The 17,189-nt window shown below is 70.5% G+C and overlaps 1 protein-coding gene across 1 annotated transcript; it reads right to left on the bottom strand.

The window, feature by feature from the left end:
* Nucleotides 1-3,096: 3,096 nt before the first annotated feature.
* Nucleotides 3,097-12,457, bottom strand: LOC134549475 (cadherin-related family member 5-like). The gene is made up of 17 exons (XM_063395017.1): nucleotides 12,392-12,457; nucleotides 11,424-11,510; nucleotides 10,600-10,823; nucleotides 9,988-10,047; nucleotides 9,804-9,896; nucleotides 9,249-9,335; nucleotides 9,073-9,183; nucleotides 7,871-8,041; nucleotides 7,669-7,759; nucleotides 6,884-6,990; nucleotides 6,329-6,529; nucleotides 5,663-5,797; nucleotides 5,271-5,349; nucleotides 4,624-4,820; nucleotides 4,193-4,213; nucleotides 3,367-3,550; nucleotides 3,097-3,260 (listed from the first exon to the last, which is right to left on the bottom strand). Exons 2-17 carry the CDS (start codon nucleotides 11,482-11,484, stop codon nucleotides 3,097-3,099), a joined length of 1,986 nt encoding a protein of 661 aa, XP_063251087.1. The 5' UTR covers nucleotides 11,485-11,510; nucleotides 12,392-12,457.
* Nucleotides 12,458-17,189: the final 4,732 nt, after the last annotated feature.

A 17,189-nucleotide genomic window follows, 5' to 3' on the forward strand; every position in this document is an offset into this window, starting at 1 on the left:
GCAACTGGGAGCACCTGTGAGTACCTGTGTGAGCAACTGGGAGCACCAGAGCTCACCTGTGTGAGCATCTGTGTGCATCTGTGTGATCACCGGTGTGAGCACCTGTGCTCACCTGTGATGACCCATGTGTGCCCCATGTGTGCCCCGCATGTGCCCCGCGTGTGCCCTGTGTGTGTGCCCTGTGTGTGGGCCCTGTGTGTGGGCCCCACGTGTGTCCTGTATGTGCCCTGTGTGTGTCCTGTGTGTGTCCTGTGTGTGTCCTGTGTGTGTCCTGTGTGTGCGCCCTGTGTGTGATCTGTGTGTGTGTCCTGTGTGTGTGTCCTGTGTGTGTCCTGTGTGTGTGTCCTGTATGTGCCCTGTGTGTGTCCTTTGTGTGTCCTGTGTGTGTCCTGTGTGTGCACCCTGTGTGTGATCTGTGTGTGTGATCTGTGTGTGTGTCCTGTGTGTGCCCTGTGTGTCGGCCCCACGTGTGTCCTGTATGTGCCCTGTGTGTGTCTTTTGTGTGTCTTTTGTGTGTCCTTTGTGTGTCCTGTGTGTGTCCTGTGTGTGTCCTGTGTGCGCCCTGTGTGTGATCTGTGTGTGTGTCCTGTGTGTGTCCTGTGTGTGCCCTGTGTGTCCCGCGTGTCCCCCATGTGTGCCCTGCCCGCAGCTCCCCGCGCTGCCCTCCCCACCCGCCCCTGCTCGGGGTCACCCCACAGCGGGGGCCCCCCAGATTGGGCCGGGGTCCGGGCACTGCGTCCCCCGCAGGCCGGGCCGGGCTGGGCCGGGCCGGGCCGAGCCGGGCAGGGCGGGGGTGGGTGTGTGCAGGTGCCGCCGCGCCCGCCCCCTCCGAGGTGACCCCCCCGTGTCCCCAGGTGACCCCCCCAGCACGGGGACAAGCGGAGCCCCCCCGAGGCTCGGCCCCCTCCCGGCAGAGCCCCCCCGGACCCCCGGCACGGATCCCCCCGGACCCTCCCCCGGCGCTGCCCCGCCCCCGGCTCTGACCCCCGGGTCCCCCCCACTGCTCCGGACCTTCCCCCGGCGCTGTCGCGACCCCCGGGACCCCCGGCCCTGCCCCCCCAGGGCGCACAGAGCCCCCAGACCCCCGGCCCCCCCTTGCCCCCATTACCTGCCCTCCCCCTGTCCCGCGCGGGTCACCTCGCCCTCGGGGGGGTCTGGGGGGGCTTCCATGGCGCGGGGGGGTCTCGGGGGGGTCCCGTGGGTGCCGGGGGGGTCCGTGGGTGCCGCTGCCGGCGGGACCCGGTGCCGCGGGCGGGGGGGACGTGGGGGGCGGTGCCGCCCCCTCGGCTCCGCCCACCCCGTGCGGGGGTTCGGTCGCGACACGGGGGAAACTGAGGCACGGGGCAGTGCGGGGGTCGTCCCATGTCCGCGGGGAGGTCACAGAGGGGAGGACACACAAGAGGGGCTCCCCCCCGTGCCCCCCACTCACCCTCCCCCCGCCCTCCCCCGCCCCCCCCGTGGGGGGGTCGCACTTGCGGCCCCTCCCAAGCCGCGTGGGGGGACATGCGTGGGAACGCGACACGCGGGGGTCGCGGGGGCTCGGGGGGTCGTAGCCTGTTTGCCCCCCCACCCCCCCGGGCCATTTGCAGCCGCGGCAGCTGCCGGGGATTAACGCGGCCGGGATTAAGGGGGGATTTGGGAGGGGGGCGAGGGGCGGGGGAAGGGCAGGAAGGTAATGGGGGGGCGGGGCTGCTCCGCCCAGCGCTCCCAGTATAAACCAGTATAACCCAGCTATCCGAGTGTGTCCCAGCACTGCGCATTGCACAGGGTTCTCCCAGAGCGCCCCAGTGCTCCCAGTACACCCCAACACCCCCAGTGCTCTCAGGGCGCCCAGTTTTCTCCAACGTGGCCCAGTGTGCCCCAGTGCTCCCAGTACAAACCAGCACAACCCACACCGTGCTCCCAATGTGCACCAGTGCTCCCAGTACAAATCAGCACACCGTGCTCCCGGTGCTCCCAGCGTGCCCCAGTGTTCCCAGTGCTCCCCAGGGCTGCCCGCGCCCCCCGCCGTCCCCGGGCACCCCAGTGCTCCCAGTGGCAGTGTCGCCGTGCCGGTGCCACCCGCCGGAGGTGACCCGCCGGTGCCGGTGACCCCGGGGATTAGCGACAAACGCCCGCTCAAGCCTCTTAGCAGGGGCCGCCCACGGCCACGGGGTCACGCGTGGGGGAAGGGCACCCCTCGGGGACCCCCGCGGCACCCAGGGGACCCCAGGGCCCCCCGCACCCCGGGGCCCGCCGTGGCACACGAACCCCACGCGCTGCACGGGGGCCGCACGGCACCCTCGTGGCACCCTCGTGGCACCCCGGGGACACCCAGGGGACACCCAGGGGACACCCCGCCCCCCGGACTCATCCGCTCCCGCCCTCGGCACCCTCCCCACGCGGGGCGGGGGACCCCACGCCCCCCTCATGGGGGCAGCGCAGGCAGGGACCGCTGAGGGACGCGGCGCCTTTAAGAGGCGTGGTCAGAGAGACCCCGCCCCCAGAGGCGGGGCCACGGGAAAGGCGGGAAACGCCCAAACGGGAGCGGCGGCGGGGGGACGGTGACAGCCCCCCAGGACACCCCAGTGACACTCCCAGTGTGCTCCAGTGACCCCCAGAGCGCCCCAGAACAGCCCAGTGATCCCCGGTGCCCCCCCAGTGCGAACCAGTGACCCCCAGAGCAGCCCAGTGACCGCCAGTGACCCCCAGTGATCCCCCCAGTGCGAACCAGTGACCCCCAGAGCAGCCCAGTGACCGCCAGTGACCCCCAGTGATCCCCCCAGTGCGAACCAGTGATCCCCCCAGTGCGAACCAGTGACCCCCAGAGCAGCCCAGTGACCGCCAGTGACCGCCAGTGATCCCCCCAGTGCGAACCAGTGACCCCCAGAGCAGCCCAGTGACCCCCAGAGCAGTCCAGTGACCCCCGGTGACCCCCAGTGGCCCCCAGTGCCTCCTAATCGCAACCGGTGCGTCCCAGTAACTCCCCAGTGCCATCCGAGCGCTTCCCATGTCCCCCAGTGCCAACCAGCGCATCCCAGCCCTCCCAGTCACCGCCAGTGTCTTTCCAGATGTTTATTGTGCCCCCCCGGGCGCGGCCGCCCCCCCGCGCCCCCCTCAGCACTCGATGGAGTCCTCGAGCAGCTGCAGCAGCGGGGGCGGCACTCGGGGGTCTCCGCCCGGCCCCTCCTCCAGGCTCTCCTCGCTCACCTCCTCCAGCGCCGGCAGCACCCCCAGGGCCGCCCCCCGGCGCCCCCCGGGCACGGGGCTGCCCCCGCCCTCTGCGGGACCCCCCGGGACCTCCCCCGGGCTGGGGGCGCGGGGGGGGGCTGGGGCTGGCGCGGGAGGGCGGGGGCGACCCCCCCGGGGATCCCCCCCCGGGCGAGCCCCCCCCCGGCCGCCCCACGGAGTTGGCCTGGGGTTTGGGGGCGGGGGGCGCCTGGGGGGCCGGCGGGGGGGGCGGCGGCGGCGGCGGCGGCGGGGGCGGCGGGGGGACCTCGCCCACCTCGCTGTAGCCCTCGTTGGGGTAGTAGAGCCGGGGGGGGCTCGGGGGGGACTTGCCGGCCTGGACCTGCGGAGGGGCAGAGGGGTCAGGGGGGCCAGGGGCACCCCCCACACCAGACACCCCCCGGGACACCCTCCCCACGGGGGGACCCCCCATGGGAGCCCCCCAGAGCCCCGACCGCCCCCACGGGGTCCGCCCTGCACAAGGACCCTCCGTGGGACACCCCCATGGGGACCCCCCGTGCCCCAAACCCTGCCCAGACCCGGCACCCCCAGGGGAGCCCCCCCGCGCCCTGCCTGGCACAGAGCCCACCCCGGGACCCCCCGGGCTCCTCGAGCTCCCCAGGCACGGGACCCGCCCACGGGACCCCCCACCAGCACCCCAAGGCCCCCCAGCACCCGGGACCCCCGGCACAGGGACCCCCGTGGGAGCTCCCCGACCTCCCCTGACAGGACCAGCACAGGACCCCCCCATGGGACCCCCCCATGGGACCCTCCCAGCACCCCAATCCCAGCCCAGCACCCCAATCCCAGCCCAGCACCCCGGCCCCCTCATGGGACCCCCACAGGACCCCCCTGGCACAGGGGACCCCACATCCCCCTTTTGGGGGGGCTCAGAGCAGGGTGGCTCCCCTCTCCCCCCCCTCCCCCCCAGCACTTTTTGGGGAGTCCCCGCCCTCCCCGGGGATCGCCCCCTCCCCCCACTCACCGGCTGGAACCACCTCAGGCTCTGTGGGGGGGAACGGGGGGGGTCAGCTGGGAAACTGAGGCACGGGGGGGGCTCTCTCCTTCCCGCAGCCCCCAGAGCCGGGAACCCCCTTCCAGAGCCGGGGACCGCCTTCCTACGGCCCCCCTAAACCAGCAGAACCCCCAGCCACAGCCCCCCCAGACACAAGGGACCCCCTTCCTTCCCAGCCCCTCCAAAACAGGGGACCCCCTCTCCCCCCCGCAGGGTCCCCCGGTCCCGCAGCGCCCCCCTTGGCCCGGGGACCCCCTCCCCTGACCCGGGGGTGGGACGAGGGTGCGGGAGATCTGGGGACAGCTGGGGGTCTGGCGGGGTTTGGGGGTGCAGGAGGGCGTTGGGGGGCTCCGGGGGCGCAGGCACAGGCTCGGGGTGCCCGGGGGCTGGGGGGCCCCTACCACGTTGGGGTGCTTCTCGATGGCCAGCGCCGCCCGGTCCGCCGTGCGCTGCTGCCGCCGCCGCCGCCGCCGCGCCCGCAGCGCCAGGAGCGCCAGCAGCAGGAGGGCCCCGAGCAGGAGCAGCGCCCCCGCGCCCCCCGCCACCGCCCCCGCCGGCAGCCCCCGCCCCGCCGGCGGCTCCGAGGGGTCCCGCGGGGCTGCGACAGAGGGGACACGTCAGCGGGGGGGCATCGACGGGGGAGCGCGGGGAGCGGGCGGGGACAAACCCCGGCACGTCCCGGGGGATACGAGGGGTCCGGGGGGGGGTCTCCGAGGGGTCTGGGGGGGTCTCCGAGGGGTCCGGGGGGGTCTCCGAGGGGTCCGGGGGGGCTCCAGGGTACGTCAGCAGCGGGGCACGGCTGGGGGGCGCAGGGAAGGGGGGACCCCATCACAGTACAGGGGGGGCCTGGGGACACCGTGGGGAGCTTGGGGAAAATCCATGCCGGGGGGACACAGTGCTGGGGGGCACCTCTGCACCAGCCGGGACTTGGGGGAGACCCCAACGCCGGGGGCAGGGGTTCCCTGGGGGTGCCCAGTGCCGTGGGGGTGGAGAGGGTCACGGAGGGGTCCTTGGGGGGGGTTCTGGAGGGGGTCCCCCTCCTCCGTACCCGCCTGTCCTGGCCACAGCACCTCCAGCTCCACCGTGGTGTTCGAGGTCTCGCCCGATTCTTCGTCCCGTGCCAGCACCTGAGGGGGAGGCGGCGTGGAGGGGACAGGAGGACATGGTGAGGACAGGGGACAGGGGGACATGGCTGTGGCACCGGGGGGACACACAACGGGACATGGAGGCACCCCCAAGCCTCAGTGTCCTCTCTGTGTCCCTCCGTGTCCCCTCTTGGTGCCACCCAGTCCTCAGTGCCCCTCTGGTACCCCCAACCCCCACCCCCCCGTGTCCACCCAGTGCCCCCGGACCCCCAATGCCCCTCAATCCTCCCGTACCCCCTTGTCTCCCCAGCCTCCATGTCCCTTTCCCCCGGTGCCCTCCTGCCCCCAGGCTCACCTGCAGGTAGTAGCTCTGCCCGGGCCGCAGCTGATCCGCCTGGGCCACCAGGAGCCCGTTGGGCATCACCTGGAACAGCTGCTGGCTCTGGTTGGCGCCGTGGCTCAGGGTGTAGCGCACCTGGGGGTTCAGCCCCTGCAGGGAGGGGGGGCTCAGCTCCTGCCTGCACCCGCCCCCGCCCGGTACCTGCATCGCTGCCCACACCTCTGCCTGCATCCCTACCTGCATCCCTACCTGCATCCCTACCAGCATTCCCTACCTGCATTCCCTACCTGCATCCCTACCTGCATCCCTACCTGCATCCCTACCTGCATCCCCTACCTGCATCCCTACCCACTCCCCAGCTGTCCCTCTGCCTGCACCCCCCTCCTGCACCTCCTGCCCTCACCTTGTCTGCACCCTCACCTGCACCCCAACCTGCACCCTACCTTCATCCTACCTGCACCACTTCCCACCCGCCTCACCGCCCCCTTCCTGCCCCTACCCGCCCCTACCTGCATCCCCTGTTCACACCTGTCTGCACCCAACCTGCACCCTACCTTCATCCCACTTGCATCTCTACTTGCACCCCACCTGCACCACTTCCCACCCTCCCGCCCGCCCCCTTCCCGCCCCTACCTGCCTCCCCCGTTCTCACCGTTCTCCCTCCCCGCCTGCCCCGCTCACCTCGGGGAAGTCGGGGTCGTGTGCGCGCAGGGCGAGCACCTGCCCGCCGAAGGTGAGCAGCAGCGCAGCGCGGCGCGGGGCCGCGGGCACGAACGCGCGGTACCGGGCGCGGGGGAAGCGCGGCGGGTGCCGGTTCGGGGCCAGCACCCGCACCAGGGCCCGCGCCACCGCGTACTTGGAGGGGTCGTTCACCTGCGAGGCCTGCGGGGCACACGGCAACGGGACACGGGGGACACAGAGGGGACACAGGGGACACACGGGAGGGCCGCAGGAAAGGGACGGGGCACACACGGTGGGACATGGGGGGGACATTAGAGAACACAGGGGGTGTGGAGGGACACCCAGGTCTTACCCACTGCCACCCTGCACCCATGGGGGCTCCCCGGAGTACCCCAGGCAGGTCCCACCATCCCAGGGACACCCATCTCCCTGGGGAGCCCTTTCCTCCTGGGTGTCCCCATCTCCCTGGGGAGCCCCACCTCAGGTCCCCCATCTCCCCAGGCCCCCCGTCTCCCTGCAGACCCCCATCCCCCCATCCCCTCGCCCCCCGCCCACCATGACGCTGAGGCAGATCTCGGGGGTCTGGCGGCTGCTCTCCACCGCCCGCAGCAGCGTGATGGCCCCGGTCACGTTGTCAATGTGGAACCTGCTGCTCTCCTGACCTGGGGGGGCGCAGAGATGGGGACCCCGAGACGCCTCCGCCCACCCCTGGAGCCCCCACCTGACTCCTGTGGGAAACCCCCCCCCCGAGCAGCCCTGTGGGGGTCCCTGATGTCCCCCATCCATTCCTGGACCTTCATGGCGGGGAGGATCCCCCGTACTTTGAAGGGGGGGGAGGGCGTTATTAACCCTTTGAACCCCAGTATGGAGGCGGGGGTTTAACCCCTCTGGTGCTGGAGCACCCTTGGGTGCACGAGGGGTTGACCCCCACCCTGCACCCTGCAGCCCCCCCATGCCAGAGGGGGGGATTAGTGCCCCCCCAGCTCAATCCCTTTATTCAATTTGTCCCAACTGGATTGTGCTGACTCGGACCCCCCAGCGCAGGGACCCCTGGCAGGGACCCCCCCAGCATGGGGACCCCCATCCCCACAGACACCCCCACGGGGACCCCGGCACTGCCAGGGGTTGGGGGGCACAGGGCGGCCCTGAGAACCACCCCGGGCACCTCTGCCCGCCCCATCCCCGCCCGGCCGTGTCCGTCTGCGGTGTCCCTGTCCCCGTGTTCCTGCCCACGCGTCTGTGCCTGCTGTGTCCCCGTGTCCCCGCCTCCCTGCCCCGCTGTGTCTGTGTCGCTGCCGCCCACGCCCCTGACCCCCGTGTCCCCCCCTGTCCCTCATTACCTGCCAGCAGGGAGTAGGTGATGGCCGCCCGCAGCCCCCTGTCCCCGTCCTCGGCATAGACGGCGCCGGGGCTGAAGCTCAGGGGACCCGCCTGGGGACAAGGAGGGGACAAAGAGGGGACACGGAGGTGTCCAGCTGAGTCCCGCGGGCCCCCCTGAGCCCCGCGGTGTCCCCGCGGTGTCCCCGCTGCCCCGTGTCCCACCTGGAGCTGGCCCTCAGTGACGTTGGCGGTGTAGACGGGGCTGGTGCAGACGCGGGGGCCGTGGGGGGCGCGGGGGGTGCAGGGCAGGAACTGGGGGTACTGATCGTCCCCGTCCAGGACATTGACCCGCACCCGCGCCGACGCGTTGAACCGCTCGCGGGTGTTCATCTCCTGCGGGCAACGCGGGGCGCAGGACGCCCCGAAACTGCTGGGGGGCACAGAGGGGCGCAGGGCCCCTCACGGGACAGGGACATCCCCGCGACAGGGACCCCCGGGACAGGGACACCCTCGGGACAGGGACACCTCGGGACAGGGACACATCCTGGGACAGGGACACCTCCGGGACAGGGACACCCCCCCGGGACAGGGACACCCCGGGACAGGGACACCCTCGGGACAGGGACACCTCGGGACAGGGACACATCCTGGGACAGGGACACCCCCGGTACAGGGACACCCCCCCGGGACAGGGACCCCCCGGGACAGGGACACCCCCTGGGACAGGGACACCCCCTGGGACAGGGACACCCCCTGGGACAGGGACCCTCCCGGGACAGGGACCCCCCGGGACAGGGGCAACCACCTAAAGGGGGCCTTGAGGGACAGTCGCCCTCAGCCCCAGGCTGAGGAGGGGGCCCAGCCCGGGGCCGTGGGGTCCCGCCGAGTTCCCACCACGGCGCGGGGGCGCCGGGGGGAGGCGGGGGGGGCAGGGTGGGGGCGGGGCGCTGGGGGGAGGGGGCACAGGTGGCCCATTAAGGAAATGAGGGGGATTGAGGGCAGGTGACAGGATCACGTCACCCCCAATTAGCGGGGCCGGCGGGGACGGCCGGCGGGTGTGGGGGGGCGGGAAGGCTGGGGGGGCCCCACCTGTGTAACCCACCCGTGTCACGGCCGTGACCCCGAGGAGGTGCGGGGGGCACGAGGACCCCAGACCCGCGGACGGGGGGCTCTGTGGGGTTGGGGTGGGGCTGGGGTCCTCCCCGGGGCCAGGGGTGACAGCCAGGTCCCCATTCATGAGGGTGGGCAGGGGTCCCACGGGCGGGGTCTCGTGTCAGGGTCCTGCGCCAGGGTCCCACAAGTGGGGGGCTCACAGATGGGGGTCCCCTGTCAGAGTGCCACGGGTGGGGGTCCCACGGCCACGGGGAGAGGCGGGAGGCGCGGGGGGCCCGCAGCAGGGTCCCGCGGGCGGGCTGGGGTCTCACCACGGCGGTCACGACCACCTCGAGGTGGCGCCGGCTCTCGAAGTCGAGGGCCCGCGCCAGCACCACGCGGCCGCTGTTCGGGAGGTCGATGCGGAAGAAGCGGGCGTCGGGCTGGGGGGGGTCGGTCAGCCCGGCAGATGGCCCCGGGCCCCCCCCCCCGCCCCCGCCGCGCTCACCGAGGCCGTGTCGATGACGTACATGAGCGTGTCCCCGTCCGCGTCCTCGGCCTGGGCGCTGAACACCACCGAGTGCACCGGCGCCAGCTGCCCGCGGGGGTCACCGGGGTCCGCCAACGCCCCCGGGGCCCCCAGCACCCCATACTCCCCAAAGAGACCCCACAACACCCCCAAACACCCCCGGGATGCCCAAACACACCCCGCACCCCCCAACATCCCTGAGCTGCCTCGTGGGGGTTGCCAAGGTCCCCCAACACCCCCGGCACTCACAAACACACCCAGTATCCCCATTTTTGGTGTTCCCATCCCATCTGGGCACCCAGCCTGTCACTAACGCTGTGTCTGTGCCCATGTCCATCACCGTGCCCATGACCCCAACCATCCCTGGCCTCATCCCTGTCCCCATCCCTGTCCCATTCCTGTCCCCATCCCTGTCCCCAGCCCATGCCCACGGCCATCCCGGTGCTGGTGGCCACCCCTGCCCCATCACCATGACCATGTCCAGAACATGCCACCACCCCAGTCTCCAGCATGTGCCCACAGTGCCACTGTCACCTCGCTGACGTTGTGGGTGAGGACGGTGGCCCCCTGGAAGTGGGGCCGGTTGTCGTTCTCATTGAGGACCTGGACGATGATCCGGAACTCCACCTGCCGGGGGCACGGGGGAGGGACACTGGGAGTGACTGGGGGGGACGGGGCCCCCCAGAGCCCCCGGGGTCCCCACTGTGCGTGGCCATACCGGGGAGGAGCCGTCCTCGGCACAGGTCAGGGCCACCATCAGCACCGGGGACTCCAGTTCCTGCAGGGGACAAGGGAGGGGCACTGGGACATGGGGGTGACATGGGGGGCTGCCCCACGGGGACGTGCTGGGGTCCCCAGCCAGGGGAGGGTCCCAGCTGGGTGAGGGAGGAGCTGGATCTGGGATGGAGGGGGCTGCAGGATGGATGGACTCAGCACGGAGGGAGCGGGAATGGATGGACACGGGATGGACACGGGATGGATGGAGGATGGACACGGGATGGACACAGGATGGACATGGGACAGACACAGGATGGATACAGGATGGACATGGCATGGACATGTGATGGATGGAGGGTGGACATGGGATGGACATGGGATGGACACAGGATGGACGTAGGGTGGACACAGGTGGCTGCAGGATGGACAGAGGGATGATGGAGGTAGGTGGACACAGGCAGGTGTAGGATGGACATAGGTGGACATAGGATGGACAGATGGACTATGGAGGTAGATGGACACAGGATGGATGCAGGATGGACACGGATGGACACCCGACGGACACAGGACGGCCGGAGCAGGACAGGGGCCGGGGGTGTCCCCGCGGTGTCACCTCGCGGTCCAGCGCCCGGCCGGCCGAGACGTTGAGGCGGACGCTGCGCCCGTCCAGGTAGAACCAGGCGGCGTCGGCGCCCACCAGGCAGAGCTGGAGGCCGGCGCCGCCCCCCGCGCCCGCCGCGTCCCCCGGCGGCAGCCGCGCCACCAGGCTCCCGTGGGCGCTGTTCTCCGCGATCTCCGTGAACAGGTTGCCGAACCCGCTGCACCCGTCGCCCCGGGCTGCCGTTGCCGCGCCGGGGATGGGCACACGGGGGTCCGTGGGGTGTGGCCCCGCGGGGCCCAGTCCCTGTGTCCCCGTGTCCCTCTCCCTGGACCCCCTCTCCCCCCGTTCCCTGCTGATCCCCCGGGGTCTCTCGTGTCCCCACCCCAGGTCCCCATATCCCCAGACCAACAACTCCCCCCGCATTCCCACCTCTGCCCTCGGGCCCCTCCGTGTCCCCACCACCAAGTGCCACTTCCTGGACCCCCAGCATGGTGGTTCGGGTGTCCCCCTGGGTCCCCACCCCCAAGCCGCTGTCCCCAGGAGATCAGTGGGCTATCAGCCCCAGCGGTTCTGCCCTCAGGTGACATCTTTGGGTCCCCTTGAGCCCCTCTGTGTCCCCATGCCCTGGGGTCCCACCTCTTACGGTTGCTACTCCCAGGGTCCCCTCCCCATGTCCCCAGGTCCCCATTCCCTGGTGACCCTTGGGTCCCCACCACCCCTAGTTGCCACTCCCAGGGTCCCCTCCTTGGGTCCCCACCAGATGCTCCCGGGTCCCTCCCAGCCCCGGTGTCCCCCTCAGGTGTCCCCTGTCTGCCAGGTGTCCCCCAGATGCTCACCTGTGGCCAGGTGCAGCGCCAGGCAGGCGGCCAGGAGCGCCGGGCAGGACGCGGCCGCCATGGGGACACGGGGACCTCGGGGGGCGCCTGTGGCGGGGGAGGGAGGAGCGGGGCTGCCACCCCGGCCCCGCGCCCCTGTCCCCAGCCCCCTCTGCAATGTCCCCCCAGCCGGACAGCCCCGGTGACAGCCCTGTCACCACCCCGAGGTCCCCTTTCCTGGACCCCTGTGCCCGTCCCTCATCCCTGTCCCCTGCCAGCTCCCCTCTCCTGGCATCCCCAGCGCTGCCACCACTCTGGGGTCCCCTGTCCCTGCGACTCTCGAACTTGGGGGTCTCTGCCCATGTCACCCACCCGGGCTGCCATGCCCGGGGTCCCCTTCCCCAGGACCCCAGGGTGCTGTCCCTGTCCCCGGTGCGTGTCCCCAGGGTGTCCCTGCCCCGCCCGAGGGTCTCACCGGCCGGCGCCGTTCACGGTGGGACAGTCGTGTCCCCCCCCACCCTGGGAGCTCTCCCCGCACCCCCCTCACGGATCCCACTCGTGTCCCCCCTCACGCCCCGCGCCCCACACGGTGCGACTCCCCCTGCCATGGGGGTCTGCGGGGGGACCCCCAGCCTTCCCCGCGCTTGGCAATGGGAGCCATATGGCGCCCCCCCCCAATTAACAACAGGTAATTAGGGCAGGGGAAGGGGGGCGCTCCCCATCTGCCACCCCAACCATCCCCGGCACCGGGACCCCGCGCTGCTCCCCCCAGGACCCCCTCCCTGTTGGGGGGCAGCGGAGGGGTCGGGGGGGCTCCCGTTCCCACCCTGCAGTCCCGGGGTGTCACCCCGCCCGTGTGTCACCCCCGGAGCAGAGCACCCCGCGTCCGGGGCCACCCCCGCCCCGGGACCCCCTCCCCGGGATGGCGGCCCCCCCCCAGCCCGCTCCCCCCGCCGCCCCCGGCCCCCCCGGCCCCCGCCCCCCCGTACCTGCCCGGCGCCGCCGCCCCCGGCGCTGCTGCCCCGGCCCGGCGGGACGGGGGGGGCGGGGCGGGGCCGGCGGGGGCCGGGCCGGGGGCGGGGCTGACCCGGGACTGCGACCTGGGATGCGACACCGGCCCGGGCTGGGCTGAGGCCTGCCACCCGCGCATCGCCTGCACCGCCTGTCCTTCCTGGGCATCACCTGCACCACCCGGGCATCGCCTGCACCACCTGCACCGCCTGGGCAGCACCTGCACCGCCTGTCCTGCCTGGGCATCACCCGCACCGCCTGCACCACCCGGGCATTACCCGCACTGCCTGGGCACCGCCTGCATCACCTGCACCACCTGCGCCACCTGTCCTGCCTGGGCAGCACCTGCACCGCCGGGCATCGCCTGGGCATCACCTGGGCAGCACCTGAGCAGCACCTGCATCACCCGGGCATCGCCTGCACCACCTGCACCGCCTGGGCAGCACCTGCACCGCCTGGGCAGCACCTGCACCGCCTGTCCTTCCTGGGCATCACCTGCCTCACCCGGGCATCGCCTGCACCACCTGCACCGCCTGGGCAGCACCTGCATCACCCGCGCATCGCCTGCACCGCCTGTCCTTCCTGGGCATCACCTGCATCACCCGGGCATCTCCTGCACCACCTGCACCGCCTGGGCAGCACCTGCACCACCTGTCCTGCCTGGGCATCACCCGCACCGCCTGCACCACCCGGGCATTACCCGCACTGCCTGGGCACCGCCTGCACCACCTGCACCACCTGGGCAGCAACTGCCTCACCCGGGCATCACCTGCACCGCCTGCATCACCTGCACCACCTGCGCCACCTGTCCTGCCTGGGCAGCACCTGCACTGCCGGGCATCGCCTGGGCATCACCTGAGCAGCACCTGCATCACCCGGGCATCACCTGCATCACTTGTACTGCCTGGGCACCACCCAGGCCTCACCTGCCCTGCGTGGGCAGCACCTGTATCACCTGAGCACCACCTGTCCTGCCTGGCATCACTGGGCATCACCTGCACCACCTGAGCAGCACCTGCATCACCTGGGCATCACCTGCACCACGTGTCCTTCCTAGGCACCACCTGGGCACCACCTGCCCTGCCTGAGCATCACCCCCATCACCTGCACCACCTGTCCTGCCTGGGCATCACCTGCCCCACCTGGGTATCACCTGTATCATCTGCACCGCCTGCCCTGCCTGGGCACCACCTGCACCACTTCTATCTCCTGCCCTGCCTTGGGCATCACCTGTATCACCTGGGCATCGCCCACCCTCCTGCACCTCCTGGGTGTCACTTCCATCACCTGCCCTGCCTGCACCTCCCGGGTATCACCTGCTGGCACCTGCCCTGCCTGGGGCATCCCCTGCCCACCTGGGGCATCCCCTGCGCTGCCTGCCCTGCTGGGCTGTGCATGGCCTGCCCGTGCTGCCTGCACAGGTGTGGGCCCAGGGAGGGGCCGTGACCCTCCCTGCACACCTGGGAGGGGCTGTGACACCCCTGTGCACACCTGGGAGGGGCTGTCACACCCCTGTGCACACCTGAGGCCCGTGTGAGGCTGGTCAGGGGCGTGGCCCCTCCTTGCACACGCGCGTGTCCCCGCTGAGCCACCGCCATAATCCGCTTTGGGGACAAAGAGGATGAGCTGGGGGAGGGGGAAGTGACACGGGGGCCACCAAGGGGGGTGGAGTGCAGGTGTGAAAATGAGGTGAGAGTGTGTGTGCAGGTGTGTGAGACACCTGTGTGTGTGACACCTGTGTGTGACAGCTCTGTGTGACACTTGTGTGACACCTGCGTGTGACACCTATATGTGTGACGTGTGTATGACAGCCGTGTGTAACACTTGTGTGTGACATCTGTGTGTGTGTGACACCTGTATATGTGTGACACCTGTGTGTGTGACATCTGTACGTGTGTGACATGCATGTGTGTGACAGCTGAGTGTGTGACACTTGTGTATGTCTGACAGCTGCATGTGTCACCTGTGTGTGTGTAATACTTGTGTGTGATATGTGTGTGTGACACCTGTATGCGTGTGACACCTGTCTGTGTGACAGCTGTGTGTGTTGTGTGCACAGGTGTGTGTTTTACCTGTGTGTGCACAGGTGTGTGTTGTGCACAGGTGTGTGTTTTACCTGTGTGCACAGGTGTGTGTTTTACCTGTGTGTGCACAGGTGTGTGTGTTTTACCTGTGTGTGCACAGGTGTGTGTTTTACCTGTGTGTGCACAGGTGTGTGTGTTTTACCTCTGTGTGCACAGGTGTGTGTGTTTTACCTGTGTGTGCACAGGTGTGTGTTTTACCTGTGTGCACAGGTGTGTGTTTTACCTGCACGGCCCAGCAGGCCCCAGCCCCCCAGAGCTCGGGATTTCATCACCGGGTACCCAGGGACAGGCTGGGGACACCCGGCCGCGGGCAGGGCTGGGGACACGGCCCTGCTGGAGCTGCAGCAGCCCGTGGAGTGCAGCGACTACATCCAGCTGGGCTGTGTGCCCAACGCCTTGCTCAGGGTGTCGGAGCTGAAATCCTGCTACATCGCCGGTTGGAACCTTGCCAGAGGTCAGTTCCCAACAGCGTGTGTGCTCCGAGGGCGAGCTGGGCACCCCGGGGACACGGACCGGCCACGGACAGAGTCCCCCGCAGGACGCCAGCGGGGCCGGGGCTCGGAGCAGCCCGGGCTGCGGGAAGGAGTCCCCGCCAGCACGGGGCGTGGAACGGGAGGAGCTGTGAGGTCCCTTCCCACCCAAACAGTCCCTGCTGGCCCTGAGAGGCCTCTGCAGAGATGGGTCTGGCTCCTTCTCCAGGCCAACAGCAGGGACACAGCTGGACAAGATCGCTCCGAGGGGAAGGGCAGAGCCAGGGGAAGGGGAGGGCACTGGGCCCCTGTGACGCCTCGCTGGAGTCTCTGCCTGGTCCTGTCCCAGGTGGCTGCACGGTGACACCCCGACATCCCAAACCCACCTGATCCCAGCTAACCAAGCTCGGCCTTAGCGCTGCCCCGCAGCTCCATCTCGGGACCCCTAAGACTAACGGGGTGCTGCGGCAGCAAACGGGGAGACCCCCAGCCCTGGCGGGGGTGTGGGCAGGGCCCGGTGCTCCGTGTGGGACCTTCCAGGTGATCCCTGTCTCGTCCCGGGAGGGCCGCAGCCTCTTCTCGGGAGCCAGGACAGCTCCCTGGGGCAGCGGCCCCGCCGGAGCACCGGGACTGTCCCGGATCCGGGGATCCCGGACGCGCTCCCGGCTGCAGCAGAGCCGGGGGCGCAGCGGGAGCGGGGCGGGGGGTCCCGGCAGCCTCCGAGGCGGAGCCGGCGACAGAGGGGACACCCCCGGGTGGCAGCAGCGCCTCGGGCTGGCGCCTCCCGCACCTCCGCGCCCCTCGGGGCTCCGGGACTCCCGCTGGAGCCGTTCCCGCTCCCGCTCCGTGATTAAAGCGCTTTTCCCGCTCCTCCCGGACTCCGCCCTCGTCTCCCCCGAACCGGGGCCAGCCCCGCTCGTTCTCCCTCCCGCTCCCGGCCCGGGCCCTCCCCGCCCTGCCAGGAGGCTGAATCGCGCCGAGACCGCGGTACCGGGAGCACCAACAGCGTTATTGAACAACAAACGGAGCCCCGGGGGGCGGGCAGGGACGGGCGGCAGCGCCGGAGCAGCCCCGGGCGCTGGGGCTGCCTCGGGCCCCGCGGTCCCAGCAGGAGCGGTCCGGGGCCGCGGCAGCGGAGCTGCGTCTGCTCATGCCGGGGTCAGTCCAGCTGGTCCCTCAGAAACTGCAAGAAATCCCGGAGCAGGTTACAGAATCTCACCAGGCTCTGGTACGGCACCGAGATGAGCAGAAGCCTGTCCGGTTCTGGTTCTGGTTCTGGCCCCAGGGCTGTGTCTGGCTGTGGTGTTGGAGCGGCTGTTCCTGCTGGATCCCATCCGGAGCAGGCTCGGGGTGCTGGGGCTGTCCCGGGGTTCTTCCCCCGTTCCCGGCCCAGCCTGGAGCTGTGCCGGGACTGCCCCGGCCTGGGGCAGCGCCTGCGCTCGGCTGAGACGGGCACAGAGCCCGCTCTCGTTTGTGGGCTCGGGAGCGGGAAACCAACAGGGGGCATCGAGAGAGACACACGGACCGGGACACACGGACACACGGACCGGGACACACGGACACACGGACCGGGACACGCGGACCGGGACACGCGGACCGGGACACGCGGACCGGGACACACGGCCTGGGACACACAGACACACGGACCGGGACACACGGACCGGGACACACGGCCTGGGACACTGGGACACACGGACAGGGACACACGGACCGGGACACACGGCCTGGGACACACAGACACACGGACCGGGACATACGGACACACGGCCTGGGACACGCGGACCGGGACACACGGCCTGGGACACACAGACACACGGACCGGGACATACGGACACACAGCCTGGGACACACGGCCTGGGACACACGGCCTGGGACACATGGACTGGGACACATGGACACACGGACTGGGACACTGGGACACACGGACTCGGACTCATTGATCAGGACACTCTGATTAAGACAAACTGATCAGAACACATTTATCAGGATGCACAGACCAGGACATAGTGGCCAGGACACATCGATCAGGACACGCTGACCAGGACACGCTGACCAGGACACAAACTTGATCAGGTCACAAACACCTCGAGGCCAGCAGAGCTCCTGTGTCCATCATCACCTGCAGGAATCTCAGGGTTTGGGTTTCAGGTTGGGACACAGGGCCCAAGGCACAGCCGGGTCCCTGCTCACCATGGCCGGGGATCCGGGGGCCCCTGGTGCCA

The sequence above is a fragment of the Prinia subflava genome, chromosome 4 (assembly GCF_021018805.1).
Source record: "Prinia subflava isolate CZ2003 ecotype Zambia chromosome 4, Cam_Psub_1.2, whole genome shotgun sequence".
NCBI lineage: Eukaryota > Metazoa > Chordata > Aves > Passeriformes > Cisticolidae > Prinia > Prinia subflava.